The 17,905-nt window shown below is 40.8% G+C and overlaps 1 protein-coding gene across 3 annotated transcripts in view; it reads right to left on the bottom strand.

Annotated features, from left to right (window-relative positions):
* Positions 1–17,905, bottom strand: part of pls3 (plastin 3 (T isoform)) — a 153,540-nt gene that overhangs the window by 46,013 nt on the left and 89,622 nt on the right. For all 3 annotated transcript variants that reach the window (XM_068047794.1, XM_068047795.1, XM_068047796.1), the window contains exons 5-7: positions 17,685–17,817; positions 11,679–11,760; positions 1,340–1,505 (exon numbers count right to left, since the gene is read on the bottom strand). In XM_068047794.1, the coding sequence (XP_067903895.1) occupies positions 1,340–1,505; positions 11,679–11,760; positions 17,685–17,817 (381 nt within the window). The remainder of the gene's footprint in view (positions 1–1,339; positions 1,506–11,678; positions 11,761–17,684; positions 17,818–17,905) is intronic.

The raw sequence follows: 17,905 nt of genomic DNA, 5'->3' as shown, positions 1-17,905 counted from the left end.
ATAATTCACAATCAAGGTTCTCCATTGTGAAACAACTAATACCACTGTGAGTAATCATAGGAATATAGGAGCAGGAGTAGGCCATTCACCCCATCGAGCCTTTTCTGCCATTCAGTACGATCATGGCTGATCATCCACTTCAATGCCTTTTTCCCACACTATCCCCATATCCCTTATGTCATTGGTATTTAGAAATCTGTCAATCTCTGCTTTAAATATACTCAATGCTTCCACAGCCCTCTGGGGTAGAGAATTCCAAAGATTCACAACCCTCTGAGTAAAGAAATTTCTCATCTCTGTCCGAAGTGGCTTCCCTCTTATTTTGAAATTGTGTCCCCTGGTTCTAGACTCCTTAACCAGGGCAAACATCTTAGCTGCATCTATCCTGTCTACCCCTTCAACGAGGTTTCAATGAGATCATCTCTCATTCTTCGAAACTCTAGAGAATACAGGCCCAGTTTCCCCAATCTCTCTTCATGGGACAGTCCTGCTATCCCGGGAACAAGTCTGGTGAACCTTTGTTGCACTCCCTCTATGGCAATAATATCGTTCCTAAGGTCAGGGGACTGCTCTGCCATTCAATATGATCATGCTTGATCTTGGGCTTCAACTCCACTTTCCCGCCCACTCCCCATCACTAATGGAGGAGTAATTAGTAACTGTTCCATCTGCTGCATGGTGAAACTCCATTGACTGTAATATAGAGAGAGAAGCACCAGATATAGCTGCATGTCCAAGTGTCTGGTTGGACAATATAGAAACATTAAAACTGCCCCAATAAAATAAAAACAAACGTAAAAGTTATTTTGTTCTGTTAGCACTATAACCCCCCTCATTTCCAACACATGCTGATGACCTCTATAACTGAGTGACCATTGTAGTTGCTTTTTCTACACTGACTCCTGAACATGGAAGCCTGAATGGACTCAGTGTTGGAGCCCCAGCTCTAATACCAAGATCAATTCCAATTAACCCCTAGTTATGATGAATGAAATACAAAATTCTCAATTGGAAGGGGTGTTGTTCATTTGAATTAGTTTATCTGCTTGGTCTCACTCCCAGGTCTTACAATAGTCAGTTTACATCATGTATCATGACTGACACCCATTCTCTGCTCCAGACTTCCCCAGAACTAAATGGCATTGGAGATGATTATTAAAAAATATCACCACCTACATATTGGGGACGGCTCAGTTAAAATGTTTCAACTTCTTATTTGCAGATCATTTATGTAGGAAACAAGATGCATTTTAAAATTATCTTGCGGCTTAAGTTGATACCCATTGTTGGACTATGAACTCAAACCAACTGCCGCTTTAATGTACTAGTTGGTTCTTACCTTCATTTTTACTGAGTTCGATGTCAGCAAACAGTCCAATCTTGATAATCTGCCAAAGAAGTCCCAAGACCAAATGCGGTTTCCCTTCTCTCAAGTCTTGGGCACCAATATTGACAACATGGCAGCCAATGGCAGAGGCTGAGTTCAAAGCAAGATTCAGGTTTTCCTATGTAAATGGAAATGTTCAGATATCTTATCAGACTGTACATTAAATTCAGAACACAGTTTAGTGTTTGACTGTTCCAAAGTTAAAAGTGGCACAGAGGTGCACACCTGTGCAGTACAGCAGGACACAAGTTTTTGCTCACAAACTCCAAAACCATCCTGGCCCGATTCCAGTTTCATTGCTATGGACAGGAGCCAAGTGGAGGACAGGTCCTAGTTTTAGAAACCACCAAAGAGCCTGAACAGAACCAAAGGGTTGGGAGACGTTTGAAAAGATCCTCAACGTCACAGTTGGTGACTAAGAACATAAAAATAGGAGAGGTAGACCATACGACCGTCGAACCTGCTCCACTATTCAATATGATCATGGCTGATCTTGGACTTCAACTCCTGCCTGCTCCCCGTAGTCCTCGATTCCCTGAGACACCAAAAAACTGTCCATCTTAGTCTTAAATATATTTAATAATGGCACATTCAAAACCTTTTGGGGTAGAAAATTCTAAAGATTCACAGTGAATGAAGAAATTTCTCATCTCAATCCTAAATGATCGACCCCTTTTCCTGAAACTATGCCCCCTTGTTCTAGATTCTGCAGCCAGTGGAAATAACTTAATATCTATCCTGTAAACCCTCTTCATAATCTTGCAAGTTTCAACAAGATCACCTCTCATTCTTATAAACTCACAAATATAGGCCCAATTTACTCTCATCACAGCACAACCCTCACATCACAGGGACTAATCTAGTGAATCTTTGCTGTACTGCCTCCAATGCAACTATATCGTTCCTTTGATATGAAGACCAAAATTGCACAGTGTTCCAGGTGTGGTCTCACCAAAGCCTCATACAATTGTAGCAAGACTTCCTTATTCTTGTACTCCACACCCCTTGCAATAAAGGTCAACATATCATTTGCTTTCCTAATTGCTTACTGTACCTGCATGCTATCTTTTTGTGTTCCTTACACGAGTGCACCCAAGTCGCTCCGAACATCAACATTTACAAGTTTCATGCCTTTTAAAAAATATTCTGCTTTGCTATCCTTAAAACCAAAGTGAATAACCTCACACTTCCCGACATTGTAGTCCATCTGCCACTTTGTTGCCCACTCACTTAACCTGTCTGTATCTTTGCAGCCTGTGTTCTCAAAGCTTGAATTAACCATCTAGCTTTGTATTGTCAGCAAACTTAGATACATTAATCTCTGTCTCTTCATCTAAGTCATTAAGATAGATCATAAATAGCTGAGGTCCCAGCACTGATCCCTGCAGCACTCCACAAGTCACAACCCGCCAACTTGAAAATGCCCCATTTATACCTGCTCTCTGCTTCCTGTCGGTTAACCAATTCTCTACCTATACTATTATATCACTGTCAACTCCATGAGCCCTTATCTTGTGTATTAACCTTTTGTGTGGCACTTTGTTGAATGTCTTTTGGAAATCCAAGTATGCTACATCTACTGATTCCCCTTTATCTACTCTATTAGTTACATCCTTAAAATCTCTAATAAATTGGTCAAACAGGATTTCTCTTTTGTAAAACCATGCTGACTTGTTCGAATCATACTATGCTTTAAGTGCACTGTTCAGACTTCCTAAATAATAGATTCAAGCAATTTCCTGATGACTGATGTCAGGCTAGCTGGCCTGTAATTCCCAGTTTTCTCTATCCCTCCTTTCTTGAAGAGTGGTGTTACATTTACTAACTTCCAATCTGCAGGGACTGTTCCAGAATCTAGGGGATTTTGGAAAATCACAGCCAGTGCATCCCCTATCTCTGCAGCTCTGATGAATGCCATCAGTTCTGGGAGATTTGTAGGATTTTAGTCCCTTCGAGTTTCTCCAGTACTTTTTCTCTCCTGATATTAGTTACCTTAATTTCTTCACTCCTATTAGCCCCTAGGTTACCCTCTATTTCTGGTATGTAACCGGTCTTCTACTGTGAAGACACAAAATAATTGTTCAATGTTGCTGCCATTTTCTCAATCCCCATCATAATTTCTCCTGTCTCTGCTTCTAACAGACCAATGTTTACTTCAGCCACTCTCTTCCTTTTTATAATACTTGTAAAAGCTCTTACAATCTGTTTTAATATTCCTCGCTATTTTACTCATATTTTTTCCCCTTATCAACTTTTTGGTGGCCTTTTGCTGGTTTTGAAAACATTCCCAATCCTTAGACATACTATTTTTTGCAACATTATAAGCCTTTTCTTTTAATCAAACATCCTTAACCTCCTCATTAAGTCATGAATGGATCTTACTCAGAGTTTTTGTTTTTGAATGGACTGTGTTTTTGTTGAACATTGTGAATTGTTTCTTTAAATGTTTCCAACTGCGTATTTACCATCATACCGTTTAGTCTATTTACCCAATCAACCTTAGCCAGCTCTCCCCTCATACCTACGTAACTGGCTTTGTTGAAGATTCTTGTTTGTGATTGGAGTATGTCATTTTCAAACTTAGTGTGGAACTCAATTGTATGGCGATCACTATTTGCCAGTGGATCTTTTACTATGATAGCACTAATTAACCCTGCCTCATTGACAATACTAGATCTAAAACAGCTTTATTCCGGGTTGGTTCCACACATATTGCTCCAGGACATCATCACAAAAGCATTCTACAAACTCATCTTCCATATAAACATAGGAGCAGGAGTAGGCCATTCGGCCCATTGAGCCTGCCCCACCATTCAATATGATCATGGCTGAACATCCACTTCAATGCCTTTTTCCCCACACTACCCTCATATCCCCTTATGTCATTTGGATATAGAAATTTGTCAATCTCTGCTTTAAACATACTCAATGACTGAGCTTCCACAGTCCTCTGGGGTACAGAATTCCAAAGATTCACAACCCTCTGAGTAAAGAAATATCTTCTCATATCTGTCCTAAGTGGCTTCTCCTGTATTTTGAAATTGTGTCCCCTGGTTCTAGACTCCCCAACCAGGGGAAACATCTTACCTGCATCTACCCTGTCTATCTCTTTAAGTAGGTTTCAATGAGATCACCTCTCATTCTTCGAAACTCAAGAGAATACAAGCCCAGTTTCCCCAATCTCTCTTCACGGGACAGTCCCGCCATCCTGGGAACAAGTCTGGTGAACCTTCATTGCACTCCCTCTAATGCAATAATATCCTTCCTAAGGTAAGGGGACCAAAACTGCACACAGTACTCCAGGTACGATCTAACCAAGGTTCTATACAATTGAAGCACGACTTCAATACTCCTGCACTCAAATCCTCTTGTAATAAAGGCTAACATGCCATTTGCCTTCTAAATTGCTTGCTGCACCTGCATGTTAGCTTTCAGTGACTTACTGAGAAGGACACCCAGGTCCTTTTGTACATCTACACTTTCTAATCTCTTACCATTTACGAAATACTCTGCATATCTATTCCTCCTGCCTAAGTGGATAACCTCACATTTTTCCACATTATATTCCATCTGCCACGTTCTTGCCCACTCACTAAGTCTGTCTAAATCCCCTTGAAGCCACTGTGCATCTTCCTCACAACACACATTCCCACCTAGGTTTGTGTCATCGGCAAACTTGGAAATACTACATTTGGTCCCCACATCCAAATCATTGGTATATATGGTGAACAGCTGCGCCCCAAGCACTAATCACTGCGGTGCCCCACAAGTCACAGCCTGCCAATGCGAGAATGACCCGTTTATTCCTACTCTCTGCTTTCTGCCCCTTAACTAATCCTTAATCCATGCCAATATATTACCTCCTATCCCATGTACTTTAATTTTGCTAACCAACCTCCTGTGAGGGTCTTTATCAAAAGCCTTCTAAAAATCCAAGTGTACCATGTCCACTGACTCCCCTTTATCAATTCTGTTAGTAACATCCTCATAAAACTCCAACAGGTTCATCAAACATGATTTCCCATTCATAAATCCACGTTGATCAAGCCCAATCAGATCATTATCATCCAAGTGTCCATTCATCACATCCTTTAGAATAGATTCTAGCATTTTCCCAATAACTGATGTAAGGCTAACAGGTCTGTAATTCCCTGTCTTCTCCCTCCCTCTCTTAAATAGTGGGGTGACATTTGTGACCTTCCAATCTGCAGGAACTGCTCCAGAATCTATAGAATTTTGGAAGATCACCACCAATGCATCCACTACCTCCATAGCTACCTCTTTCAACACTCTGGGATGTAGAATATCAGGTCCTGGGGACTTATCAACCTTCAGCCCCATTAATTTCTCCAATACAACCTTCTTACTAATACTAATTTCCTTCAATTCCTCATTCTCCTTAATCTCAGATTTCTAATTCTGGGAGGTTTCTTGCATCTTCCTCAGTAAAGACAGACATAACGTAATCAATTAGCTTCTCTGCCATTTCTCTGTTCCCCATTATAAATTCTCCTGACTCTGCCTGTAATGGACCACATTTGTCTTAGCTAAACGTTTCCTTTTTATACACCTATAGAAGTTTTTATAATCTGTTTTGATATTTTTTGCTAGCTGACATTTATATTCTATTCTACCTTTATGTTTCTTTGTCCTCCCAATCCTCAGGTTTACTACTACTTCTGGCAACTTTATAGGCCTTTTCTTTTAATCTTATACAATCCTCAACTTCCTTTCTTATCCACGGTTGTCTGCCTTCACTTTTGGTTTTTTTTTGTGCCTTGCAGGAATGTATAGTTGCTGTAAACTATATAATATGTAGAACCATAGAAAAGCTATGGCTCAGAAGGAGGCCATTCAACCCGTGCGTCTGCGCCGCTGAAAAATCTAGCCACCCAATCTAATCCCACCTTCCAGTACAGGGTAGATGCAGTAAGGATGTTCCCGATGGTGGGGGAGTGTAGAACCAGGGGTCATAGTCTAAGGATACGGGGTAAACTTTTCAGGATTGAGATGAGGAGAAATTTCTTCACCCAGAGAGTGGTGAGCCTGTGGAATTCGCTACCACAGAAAGCAGTTGAGGCCAAAACATTGTAAGTTTTCAAGAAGGAGTTAGATATAGCTCTTGGAGCGAAAGGGATCAAAGGAAATGGGGGAAAGCGGGAACAGGTTACTGAGTTGGATGATCAGCCATGATCATAATGAATAGCGGAGCCGAATGGCCTACTCCTGCTCCTATTTGCTATGTTACCTGATATGTACCCTTGCAAGTTACAGCACTTCAGGTGCATGTCGAGGTAACTTTTAAATGAGTTGAGGGTTTCTACCTCCAACACCATTCCTGGCAGTGAATTCTAGACACCCACCACCCTCTGGGTGAAAAAGCTTTTCCTCATGTCCCCTATAATCCTTCTACCAATAACCTTAAATCTGTGCCCCCTGGTAACTGACCTCTCCGTCAGGGGGAACAGATCCTTCCTGTCTACTCTATCTAGGCCCCTCAATTTTGTATACCTCAATTAATTCACCCCTCAGCCTCCTCCATTACAAGGAAAACAACATTAGCCGATCCAATCTTTCCTCATAGCTGCTACATTCAAGCCTTGGCAACATTCTTGTAAATCTCCTCTGTACTCTCTCCAGAGCAATTATGTCCTTCCTGCAAATGTGGTGACCAGAACTATACGCAGTACTCCGGCTGTGGCCTAACCAGCGTTTTATACAGTACCAGCATTACATCCCTGCTTTTGTATTCTATACCTCGGCCAATAAAGGAAAGCATTTTATATGCCTTCTTCACCACTATCTACCTGTCCTGCCACCTTCAGGGACCTTTGGACATACATTCCAAGGTCTCTCACTTCTTCTACCCCTCTCAATATCCTCCCAATTATTGTGTATTCCCTTTGCTTTGTTTTCCCTTCCCTAATGCATTACCTCACACTTCTCTGGATTGAATTCCATTTGCCACTTTTCCGCCCACTCAACCAAACCATTGATATCTTTCTGGAGTCTACAGCTATCCTCTTCACTATAAACCTTTTATGTTATCAGCAAATTTCCCAATCATGCTTCCTATATTTAAGTCCAAATCATTAATATATACCACAAACAGCAAGGGTCCTAGCACTGAGCCCTGTGGAACACCACTGGAAACCGCTTTCCATTCACAAAAACATCCACTGACTACTACCCTTTGTTTCCTGTCACTGAGCCAATTTTGGATCCAACCTGCCACATTCCCTTGTATCCCATGGGCTTTCATTTTTCTGAAAAGTCTGCCCTGTGGGATCTTGTCAAATGCCTTACTAAAATCCACGTAGACCACATCCACTGCACTACTCTCAACAATCCTCCTTGCTACTTCCTCAAAAAACTCAGTCAAGTTATTAAGACATGACCTTCCCTTAACAAATACATGCTGACTATCCCTAGTGCCTTTCTCAGTGGCAGTTTATCCTATCCCTCAGAAATGATTCTAATAATTTACCCACCACCGAGGTCAGACGGACTGGCCTATAATTATTTGGCCTCAACCCTTTTTAAACAACGGAATAACATTCACAGACCTCCAATCCTCTGGTACCTTGCCCGCATCCAGTAAGGATTTGAAGATGATCCACAGCGCATCCGCTATTTCCTCCCTGGCTTCCTTTAACAACCTGGGATGCAATCCATCCGGCCCTGGCAATTTATCCACTTTCAAGGATGTCAGACTCTCGAGTACTTCCTCTCTCATTATGCTCATCATATCTAATATTTCACACTCCTCTTTTACTACAACGTCTACATCATCCCTCTCCTTTGTGAAGACAGAGACATAAAACTCATTAAGAACCCTGCACACATCTGCATCCACGTGCAAGTTCCTTTGTACATCTCTGATAGGCCCTACCCTTTCCTTAGTTATCCTCTTGCTCTTACCATACTGATAAAACATCTTTGGGTTCTCCTTGTTTTTAACTGCCAATAGTTTTTCATGTCCTCTCATTGCTTTTCTAATTTCCTTTTTTACGTCACCCTGCACTTTCTATACACCTCGCGGCTTTCTAAAGTATGAAGTTTTTTGTGATCGTCCATAAGCCTTATCTTTAAAGTCTTTAAAGACTATCCATTGCCTATGTATTGTCATACCTTTTAATGTCTTTTCCCAATCCACCTCATCCAATTTGCCCCTCTTATCTTTATAATTTCCTTTGTTCAAATTTAACACCCTGGCTTCAGATTGAACTACTTCACTTTCAGACATAGAATTTTACATCATCATATTAACGTCATTCATCCCTAAAGGTTCTTTTAGAACAAGATTAGTTAGCCATTTCTCATTACATAATACTAGATCTAAAACAGCTTGTTCTCTAGTCGGTTCCTCAACAAACCGCTCTAGAAAACCATCGCTAACACACTCCAGAAACTCATCCTCCGTAGCATTAGTGCTCATTAGGCTTACCCAGTCTATATGCAGATTGAAGTCACCTATGATTACTGTATTACCCATGCTACATGCTTCTCTAATCTCCTGTTTGATGCCATACCCCACACTACCACTACTAGATCACCTCTGCCAATTTGATTGGCCTTGTCTACATGCATGACCTGGGCAGCCTGCAATTAGATAGTTTTTATCTTCAGATCAATACTAGTTGCTGATAATTCACCCACTCAAGACTGCCTCCCAACAAAATGACCCACAACTTAGTTACTACATAGCATAGAGAATAGCCTTCCTGAAATTGTTATCCAATGCTTTGTTCTTGCAGTGCTCAAATCACACTGGGATATAGTTCCAGGAACGACAGTCATCCAGTAACTTGTCCTAACTATTTGTATATAGGAGACACAAGATCCATATAGGGTGCATAAGATCCAAGTTCTTAGAGCATCCCTTACAAGACCATCTAACACATCACCTAAAACACCAAACAGAATTGTTGACAGTGCCAACCTTGCTTCACTTGGCTTCATTCCATGGATCTAGGAGCTGGAGAACACATCTAGGATAAAATCCGAGATTTAGTCATGCTCTCCCATACCTTCCAGCTTCAAGAAGGCTGCATGGGGTGCTAGGTAGCCTGTGATAAACAGTGAAGGGGTGTTTCTTTCAAGCTGCATTTTCTACAGCAGTGTACTCCTGATCAAGCAGGATTATAATAAAATTTTATGTGCATCATACTCTGATAGATTGTGCAGCTTACTGAAAAACTTGCACATATATAGCCTCTTTTAACATAGAAAAACGTCACAAAGCGCTGCACAGGAACGTAACTAAAATAAAATCTGACACCGAGCCAAAGCAGATGATATTAGGAGGGGTGGCTAAAGCTTTCTCTGAGAAAATACAGGACCCCTCACTTTATTAATAGAGTAATAGAAGCAAGGAAGTTAGGCTGACCCTTTATACAACACCAGTTAGGGCCCAGACTATTATGTTCCATTCTGGGCACCACACTTTAGGGCAGATGTCAAGTTCTTAACAAGGAAGGATGATTTACGAGAAGGATACCAGGAATGGGGAATTTCAGTTATGTGGAAATACTGGAAAAGCAGGGGTTGTCCTCCTTAAAGCGGAGACGATTATTAGAGATGTTCCGTCAAGAATTGTTTTGGCAGAGTAAATAAGAAGCAAGTGTTTCCAGTGGCAGAAGGGTCAATAACCAGAGGACAAAGATTTAAGCTGATTGGCAATAGAACAAGAGGCATGAGAAAACATTTTTTTGTTGTTACACAGTGGGTCATTGTGATCTGGAAAGGTGATGGAAGCATCTTCAATAGGAATATGCAAAAGGCAATTGGATAAATACGTGAAGTAAAAAAATGTACAAGGCTATAGATTAACAGTGGGGGAGTGGGATTAATTGGAGAGCTCCACCACAGCGTTGGCACAGGCACGATGGGTTGAACGGCCTCCTTGTGAGCTGTAACATTTCTGATTCCATGATTCTAAGGAGCATCTTAAAGGAGGAGAGACAGAAAGGTTTGAAGAGGGAATTCCAGAGCTTCGGGTTTAGACAACTGAAAGCACAGCCACCAATGGTGGGGTGAAAGAAGTGGGGGATGCACAGGTGGCCAGAATTGAAGGAAGAGTTTTTGGAGTGTTGTAGGGCCAGATGTGGTTACAGAGATAAGATGGGATGATTATGGTTCCAGTGGATAAAAGCCTTTAAGAATGACATTTCATGGCAGCTGCACAATTCTTGTCTTGACACAGCAAGCTTTATTAAAATAGTTGTGCCTCCCCGACTGGACAGGCATCAATCCCAAGCAGAATATTCTCTCAGGACTTTGACACCATAATATTAGTACAAGCAACAGTTGATCTAAAGACTGTTTCAGCACTGTCTAAAGGAACGAAGCCCATGGACTCCAGCAACCGGAGGGAAACTGGCTTTCCGAAAAATGAGTCAGGCGTTTCCATCTTCTTTCAAATGAGGAAAAGGGAAGTGGACAATGGAAGGGGTTCTCAATCCAGAAACTCACTCCAGCCCCAGGGTGGGGGTGTGGACAGAGTGCAATCCTACCATACCTTATCAGACATGTATAATTTGAGGATAGACTGCTCAGTTGAGCATCCAGCATAGGCACACCTATTACAACATCCTCCCTCTATCTGAGGAAGGCACAAGATTGGAGATGGGGTAGGTAATGAGAGCATGGGAAGAGACAGAGCCCCCTACAATTGAACATGTGGTTGCAGATCTTGATGAATGCTTTGGTGAGTGTTGTCCATGTTCATTCAGATCGAACTAGGTCACAGCAGGCTATTACTAAAAGTGACAATTAATTATCAAAAGTGCAAGCATTTGCAAATTAAACTCCAAAAATCTATAGAACAGGCTGATTAGAACTTTATCTGGTGTGATGACAGAATAATCAGAATCTTACAGCGTTGATTCATCCATTCATTCAGGCCATTCATCCCATCATGCTTGTGCCAGCTCTTTGAAAGAACTATCCAATTAGTCTCATAATTGGAATCTCATTGATTCTACTGCTGATGAGAAAAAGAACCAAGTGTCCCCACCCAGACAAGGCTTTGTCTGCAGCAAAATGGACAAAGATCTGATTGACCAGTGAGAGAACCCCCTGACGTTACCATGTCCCAGGTGATTCTGTTACCTACCTCCCTCCGAAAAACAAGGAAACCAATTTCCATCTGTAAATGGAAGCTGAAAAAACTGGGAAGAATTGATTTTTCTCATAAAGAAGTAATGTGTTGCCAGAATACCATCACACTACAAACACAGCATTCATGTGTGGCTGAGATTATTTAACATGACAACCATTAATCTGTTACCTGAATAGTAAATGCTGTGAGCTTTTTCTTGTTGATAGTTCTTTCGTCAATTGTATCAGGCACAGAGAGGTTGATCATTTTGCTGGAAGTGAAACAGGAGATCATTAATATCAGATCACATTTCCCAACATCTGACCTCTAAACAATACTGCAATTTGCAGTAGCTGGCAGAGGCAGTCGCACATGGTCGTAATGCATAATGTTTATGTCAACAAATTCGAATTTTCAAAACCACCCTACATATCTTGACACACATCACTTCAGTTCCATCAGTTCATCTGAAGTATTCACTTGTATTTGAACTTCTATAGTTGGTGAGAAGCTCTGATGCTGAAAACAATAAAAACTTTGTCACTTGTGGGCTCGCACTAGAAAGAAAGTGACCACAAAAGCTTCCTTTGCTTTAAAATACATTTACTAATCTCCTCCAGGGAAGGGAACTTACCAGCCCTTTTCAGTCTAGCCTACATATGACTCCAGTCTTATAATTCGTGTGGACTCTTAATGAACCTCTGAATTGGCCTAGCTGTCCATTCAGTTCTGACGGCACCTTGCTGCTGAAAAGGCCCACCATAACCTGCACAGGGCAATAAACAGAAATGTGCACATCTCGAGGACAAGTAAGTAATTTGTCATGCTAGGCCCCCACCTGCCAAGAATGAGGTACATTAATTTTGTTATCAACATTTCTCACCTGGTCGTAACAAATTTTTAAAAAAATGCTCATCTTAATTCAGATTGAAAGTGTGTTTTCCAAATTTAATTAGTGCATTCTCAAGGGCTACGATCACAATTCTGCAGCAGTTTACACAAGTCTCTCAATAACAGGCTTACTAACAATCAGAACCAAGCTGGTCAAATTATAATTGTCAATGACGATTGCAGTATTTGAACAAATCTAAGCTGCTCTCTATCATTATCAAGCATTTCACTAGGCTACAAAGTTCATTTTACTTTGCAGGTTTGTCAACACATTGGATAAATATGCTGCTACAGGTCCCAATGTTGCAATATTTACTGTGATAACTACTTTGATCAGATTCTGCATCTGTCTGAAAAATCTGCTGCAATCTTGGCAGTGAGCATGAATCAAAAAATCATTGAAGGTAAAACATTCTCTGCTGCATCATTTTAAGTATTTTCAGCAAATTACCCCAGGTATACATATTTCCATATATTGAGGCATATAAATGCCGATTTTTGTACAATAATTTTACCAAATCTTATGTCCCACTTGGGATACTAAACACTTAACTCTCAAAGCATTCTAAACTGTCCATAGCCAATCAGGAACTCAAATCAAAAATTGGATCAATTATTTAGATAGGTTAGTTCGGACCAGGGGTCAGAATTTCAAATTATGCAAAGTCCAGAATTAGGTTAGATGTCAGGAGGTGGTTCTTTTCTCAGAATAGTGAACCTCAGGATCAGGCTGTCAGCTGGTGCGGTGGGCACTGATTCACTGAATACCTTCAAGTGAGAGCTGAACCTGTTTTTGGCTGGGACACTCAAACCAAAACCAACATAAATTACACATGAAGCAGACAGATCACGTATCTGATAGAACGTATCTGATATTGACCAACAGAGATAGGTCTCTCAGTTTCCCTGGGCAGTTCACCCATCATATACAACAACAATTCCAGTCACACAGTTCTTCACAACTCTGAAGTTCCTCAGCCAGATTTTCAGCTCCTTTCTTCAAGGATTTGGCCGCTGTTCTTCCGACAGCAGTTCCCGCTCAATCTGAGCTCCATGGCTGTGGTCTTCACCACAAGGTGCACTTACATACATACAAACATATGAATTAGGAGGAGTGCACCATATGGCCCCCAAGCCTGCTCAACCATTTAAGACCATGACTGATCTGACTGTGGCCTCAACTCTAGTTTCCTGTGTACCTGCTATAACCTTTGACTTCCTTGTCAATCAAGAATCTATCTAGCTCAGCCTTAAAAACATTCAATGACCCAGCCTCCACTGCTCTCTGGGGTGGGGGAGAAAAATTCTCCTCATCTCTGTCTTAAATGAGAGACCCCTAAATTTTAAACTGTGTCCCCTAGTTCTCGTCTCTCCCATAAAGGGAAACATTCTTTCAGCATCCACCTGTCAAGTCCCCTCAGGATCTTCAATGTTGCAATAAAACACCTCTCATTCTTCTAAACTCCAATGGACCAACCTGTTCAACCTTTCTTTATAAGACAACCCTTCATCCCAGGAATCAGTCGAGTGAATCTTCTCTGAACTGCTTCTAATGCAATTATATTCTTTAAGTGAGACCAAAACTGTACGCAGATGTGGTCTCACCAATGCCCTAAACAACTGTAGCAAAACTTCCCTGCTTTTATATTCCATTCCTCTTGAAATAAACGACAACATTCCATTTGCCTTCCTAATTACTTGCTGTACCTGCATACTAACATTTGTCAATCATACACCAGGACATCCAGATCCCTCTGTGCCACAGAGTTTTGCAACCTCTGTCCATTTAAATATACTGCTTTTCTATTCTACCTGCCAAGCGGATAAGTTCACATTTTCCCACATTATACTCCATATGCCAAATTTTTGCCCGCTCACTTAATCTCTATCCCTTTACAGACTCTTTATGTCCTCTTCACAACTTACTCTCCTACCTATTTGTGTCATAACACAAGAATTAGGAGTAGACCATAAGGACCATCAAGCCAGCTCTGCCATTCAAAACGATCATGGCTGATCTTAAGATTCAACTCCAATTTCCCACCCACTCGCCACATCCCTTGATTGCCTGAGACACCAAAAATCTGTCTATCCCAGCCATAAATGTATTCAATGATGGAGCATCCACAACCATCTGAGGATAGAGAATTCCAAAGATTCACAACCCTTTGAGTGAAGTAATTTCTCCTCATCTCAGTCCTGAATGATTGATCCCTTATATTGAGACTGTGCCCCCATGTTTTAGTTTCCCCGACTAGCGTAAATAATCTCAGTGTCTCCTCTATCCAGCCCCTTTAGAATCTTGTGTTTCAATGAAGTCACCTCTCATTCTTCTAAACTCCAGAGAATACAGGCCCAATTTACTTAGTCTCTCATCATAGGACAACCCCCTCATCCCAAGGACCAACCTAATGAACCTGTGCGGTATCTCCTCCAATGCAAGTATATCCTTTCTTAAATGTGAAGACCAAAACTGCACACAGTATTCCAGATGTGGTCTCACCAAAATCCTGTACAATTGTAGCAATATTTCCTTATTCCTGTACTCCAATCCCCTTGCAATAAAGGTTAACATACCATTTGCCTTCCTAATTGCTTGCTGTACCTGCATGTTAACTTGCTGCATTCCTTGTAAAAGCACACCCAAGCCTTTTTGAACACTGACACGTACAAGTGTCACACCTTTTAAAAGTATTCTACTTTTCCATTCTTACGACCAAAGTGCATAACTTCACACTTTTCTACATTATACTTCATCTACCGTCTTGTTGCCCACTCACGTAAACTGTCTATATCTCTTTGAAGCCTCTCTGCATCCTCCCCACAGCTTACCTTTCCACCTACCTTTGTATCAGCAAACTTAGATACATTACTCTCCCTTCATCCAAGTCATTATAGATTGTAAATAGCTGAGGCCCCAGCACTGATACCTGCAGCACTCCACTATTTACTGCCTGCCAACGTGAAAATGCCCTATTTATTGTTGTTTCCCGTCCATGAACCAATCCTCTATCCATGCAAATATATTACCCCCAACTCCATGAACCCTTATCTTGCCAATTCATCTTTTGCGTGGCACCTTATCAAATGCCTTTTGGAAATCCAGGTATACTACATCTACTGGTTCCCTTTATCTACCCTACTAGTTACATCCTCAAAAAACTAATAAATTTGTCAAACAGGATTTCCCTTTAGTAAAACCATGTTCTAATCATACTTTTCTTTTTAAAGTGCATCATTAAGACTTCCTTAATAATAGATTCCAGCCATCATGTCGTCAGCATATTTAGCAACCCTACATTTGATATTTCATTCAAGTCATTGATATACATTGTAAATAGTTGAGGCCCCAGCACTGATCCCTGTGGCAGTCCACTAGTTACAAGTTTGCCAACCCGAAAATGCCCCATTTATCCTGGCTCTTGACTTCCTGTTAGCTAACCAATCCTCTATCCATGCTAATATGTTACCCCCTACATCATGAGCTCTTATTTTGTGTAGTAACCTTTGATGTAACACCTTTTGGAAATCCAAGTACACATCTACAGGTTTCCCTTTATCCACATTGCTTGTTACCTCCTCATACAACTCTAATAAATTAATCAAACATGATTTCCCTTTCACAAAACCGTGACGAATCTGCCTGGTCACATTAAGAGGTTCCAAGTCCTCTGCTATAACCTCTAGGTGCTCCCTCGCAGGACCCTGAAGGTAAGTGAAGTCTCCAGAACCTCCTCAGTTCTACTCACAGCAGTCTTGATGGCATGGAAGTACTAGTCTTCCTTTTATCTAAGTCCTTCAATGACAACCTGTGCACTGTATGGCCGGGTCCGGTCAGTCGGCTACTTTTAGGTAACAGAAACAGCTTCTGGATTCAGTCTTCATTTTCTTCTGCTTGCTGCCAATCCACTCCTGCCTGATCTGCCTTATCTAGGGGGGGGGGGGGGGGGGGGCGGGATGGTGGTGGTGGGTGGTGTGGAAAACTCCATCTCCTTATATCTGTTTCTAACCAGTGTCAGTTTCCTCAGAAACCTGAAGTTGTTTTTCCATATTCTTTTTCAGTTCTAGCTCCCCTCTCACTTCGGGTCTTTATAAAACAAAACAAGCTTTGCAACCACGGATTCCATCACAAGTAACAAGTTTTGAAAGGCAATTAGGTATATAAGTGAAAAGATTTCGGGGCTATGGGGAATGGGCAGAGGAGTGGGACTAATTGGATAGTTCTTTTAAAGAGCTGACATAGGCACAGTAAGCCAAATGACAATCTTCTATGCAGTATGATTCTATGAACAGACATTAAGTGAATGTGTTGTTGGGAAGGATTTGAAGCTCAATGGCAATTTTTTTTTTTAAAACAGCAAGCAAGCTACAGTGGAGACTGAACAGGGTTGGGTCACTACTGTGCCAAATGGCATAGTAAACTACAAAGTTAACTCAACCTGAAAAGTAAAGCTTCCTTTCAAGTAGCCCAAAGCTACAAAAATAAATTCAATGCTTTTCTGGTGTGGAAGACAAACAGACCTGCTGCCAGCAATGGCTGAATAAGAACTAAAGAGAACTAAAGACCCCCTGTGCAGAGTTGGGGGTAATTACCTGACTGCCTAGGTTACAGCTTCTTTACATGGATGTTACCTGTGGGATTAATTTCTTTTGTTAATGTCACAACGAACAAAACATACTGTGAAACCAAATGCCAATAGCAGATTAAACATTTACACTCATCAATTCCCTTAATCTTCCTACACTAATTATACCAGTGGAGTTCCAATGCAAGAAATTCTACCTATTCAATTACCTTTGTGCTTGTATCGTAAACAATTGCCAAATTCCACATTTTAATCAAGGAACTTAGGCTGTTTTAAGCAGCCGTGCATAGCAAAAGTAGTTATTTTAAAAATATATACTTATGATTCAAAAACTTTCCCAAAGCAATAATCGAGTGAAATATTAAAGGTTTGGTGAGCAGAGTGGGATTAAACTAAGTGGCTGATGGACGAAAGCATCAGTGCTGACTTGATCCATCCAATTGTAACATTCTCCAATTTCTAGGGCTTCTCAAGGTAAATGGGAACAAGTACAGTTGAGACAAAAAGGTAAGGAAAATAAGCTGGGAAAAATATTCATTATGTGCACAACAATGAACAATGGGTAAAATAGCCTAGAGTTATTCCATACTTTGTGTTATCAAACAAAACCTAAAAAGTTCAGCAGTCGCCAGAGGCACACTGGGTTACTCTTGACAAAATAAAGCAATAATAAATTAATTGTACTAACTGCATTACTAATAGAAATAATAAGACTCACCAGAGTACAATGCCATTATCAACAGCTTTAAACAAAGCATTTGTATTGGGATCCATAGGCAACATACTGTGACAATCAGGATCACTTTCCAAGGCTTTATTTATCCAGTTAACAAACGCATACTTCTCTTCCTCTAATCATGTAAAAAAAAAGTTCACAGATCAATTTGAGATATTTCACAGTGCCATATATGATACTAAACTTAATGTTTTAAAATATCA

Source organism: Heterodontus francisci, chromosome 15 (assembly GCF_036365525.1).
Source record: "Heterodontus francisci isolate sHetFra1 chromosome 15, sHetFra1.hap1, whole genome shotgun sequence".
Classification (NCBI taxonomy): Eukaryota; Metazoa; Chordata; class Chondrichthyes; order Heterodontiformes; family Heterodontidae; genus Heterodontus; species Heterodontus francisci.
The sequence above is the reverse complement of the archived record's forward strand: the minus strand, read 5'-3'. Positions and strand labels throughout refer to the sequence as shown.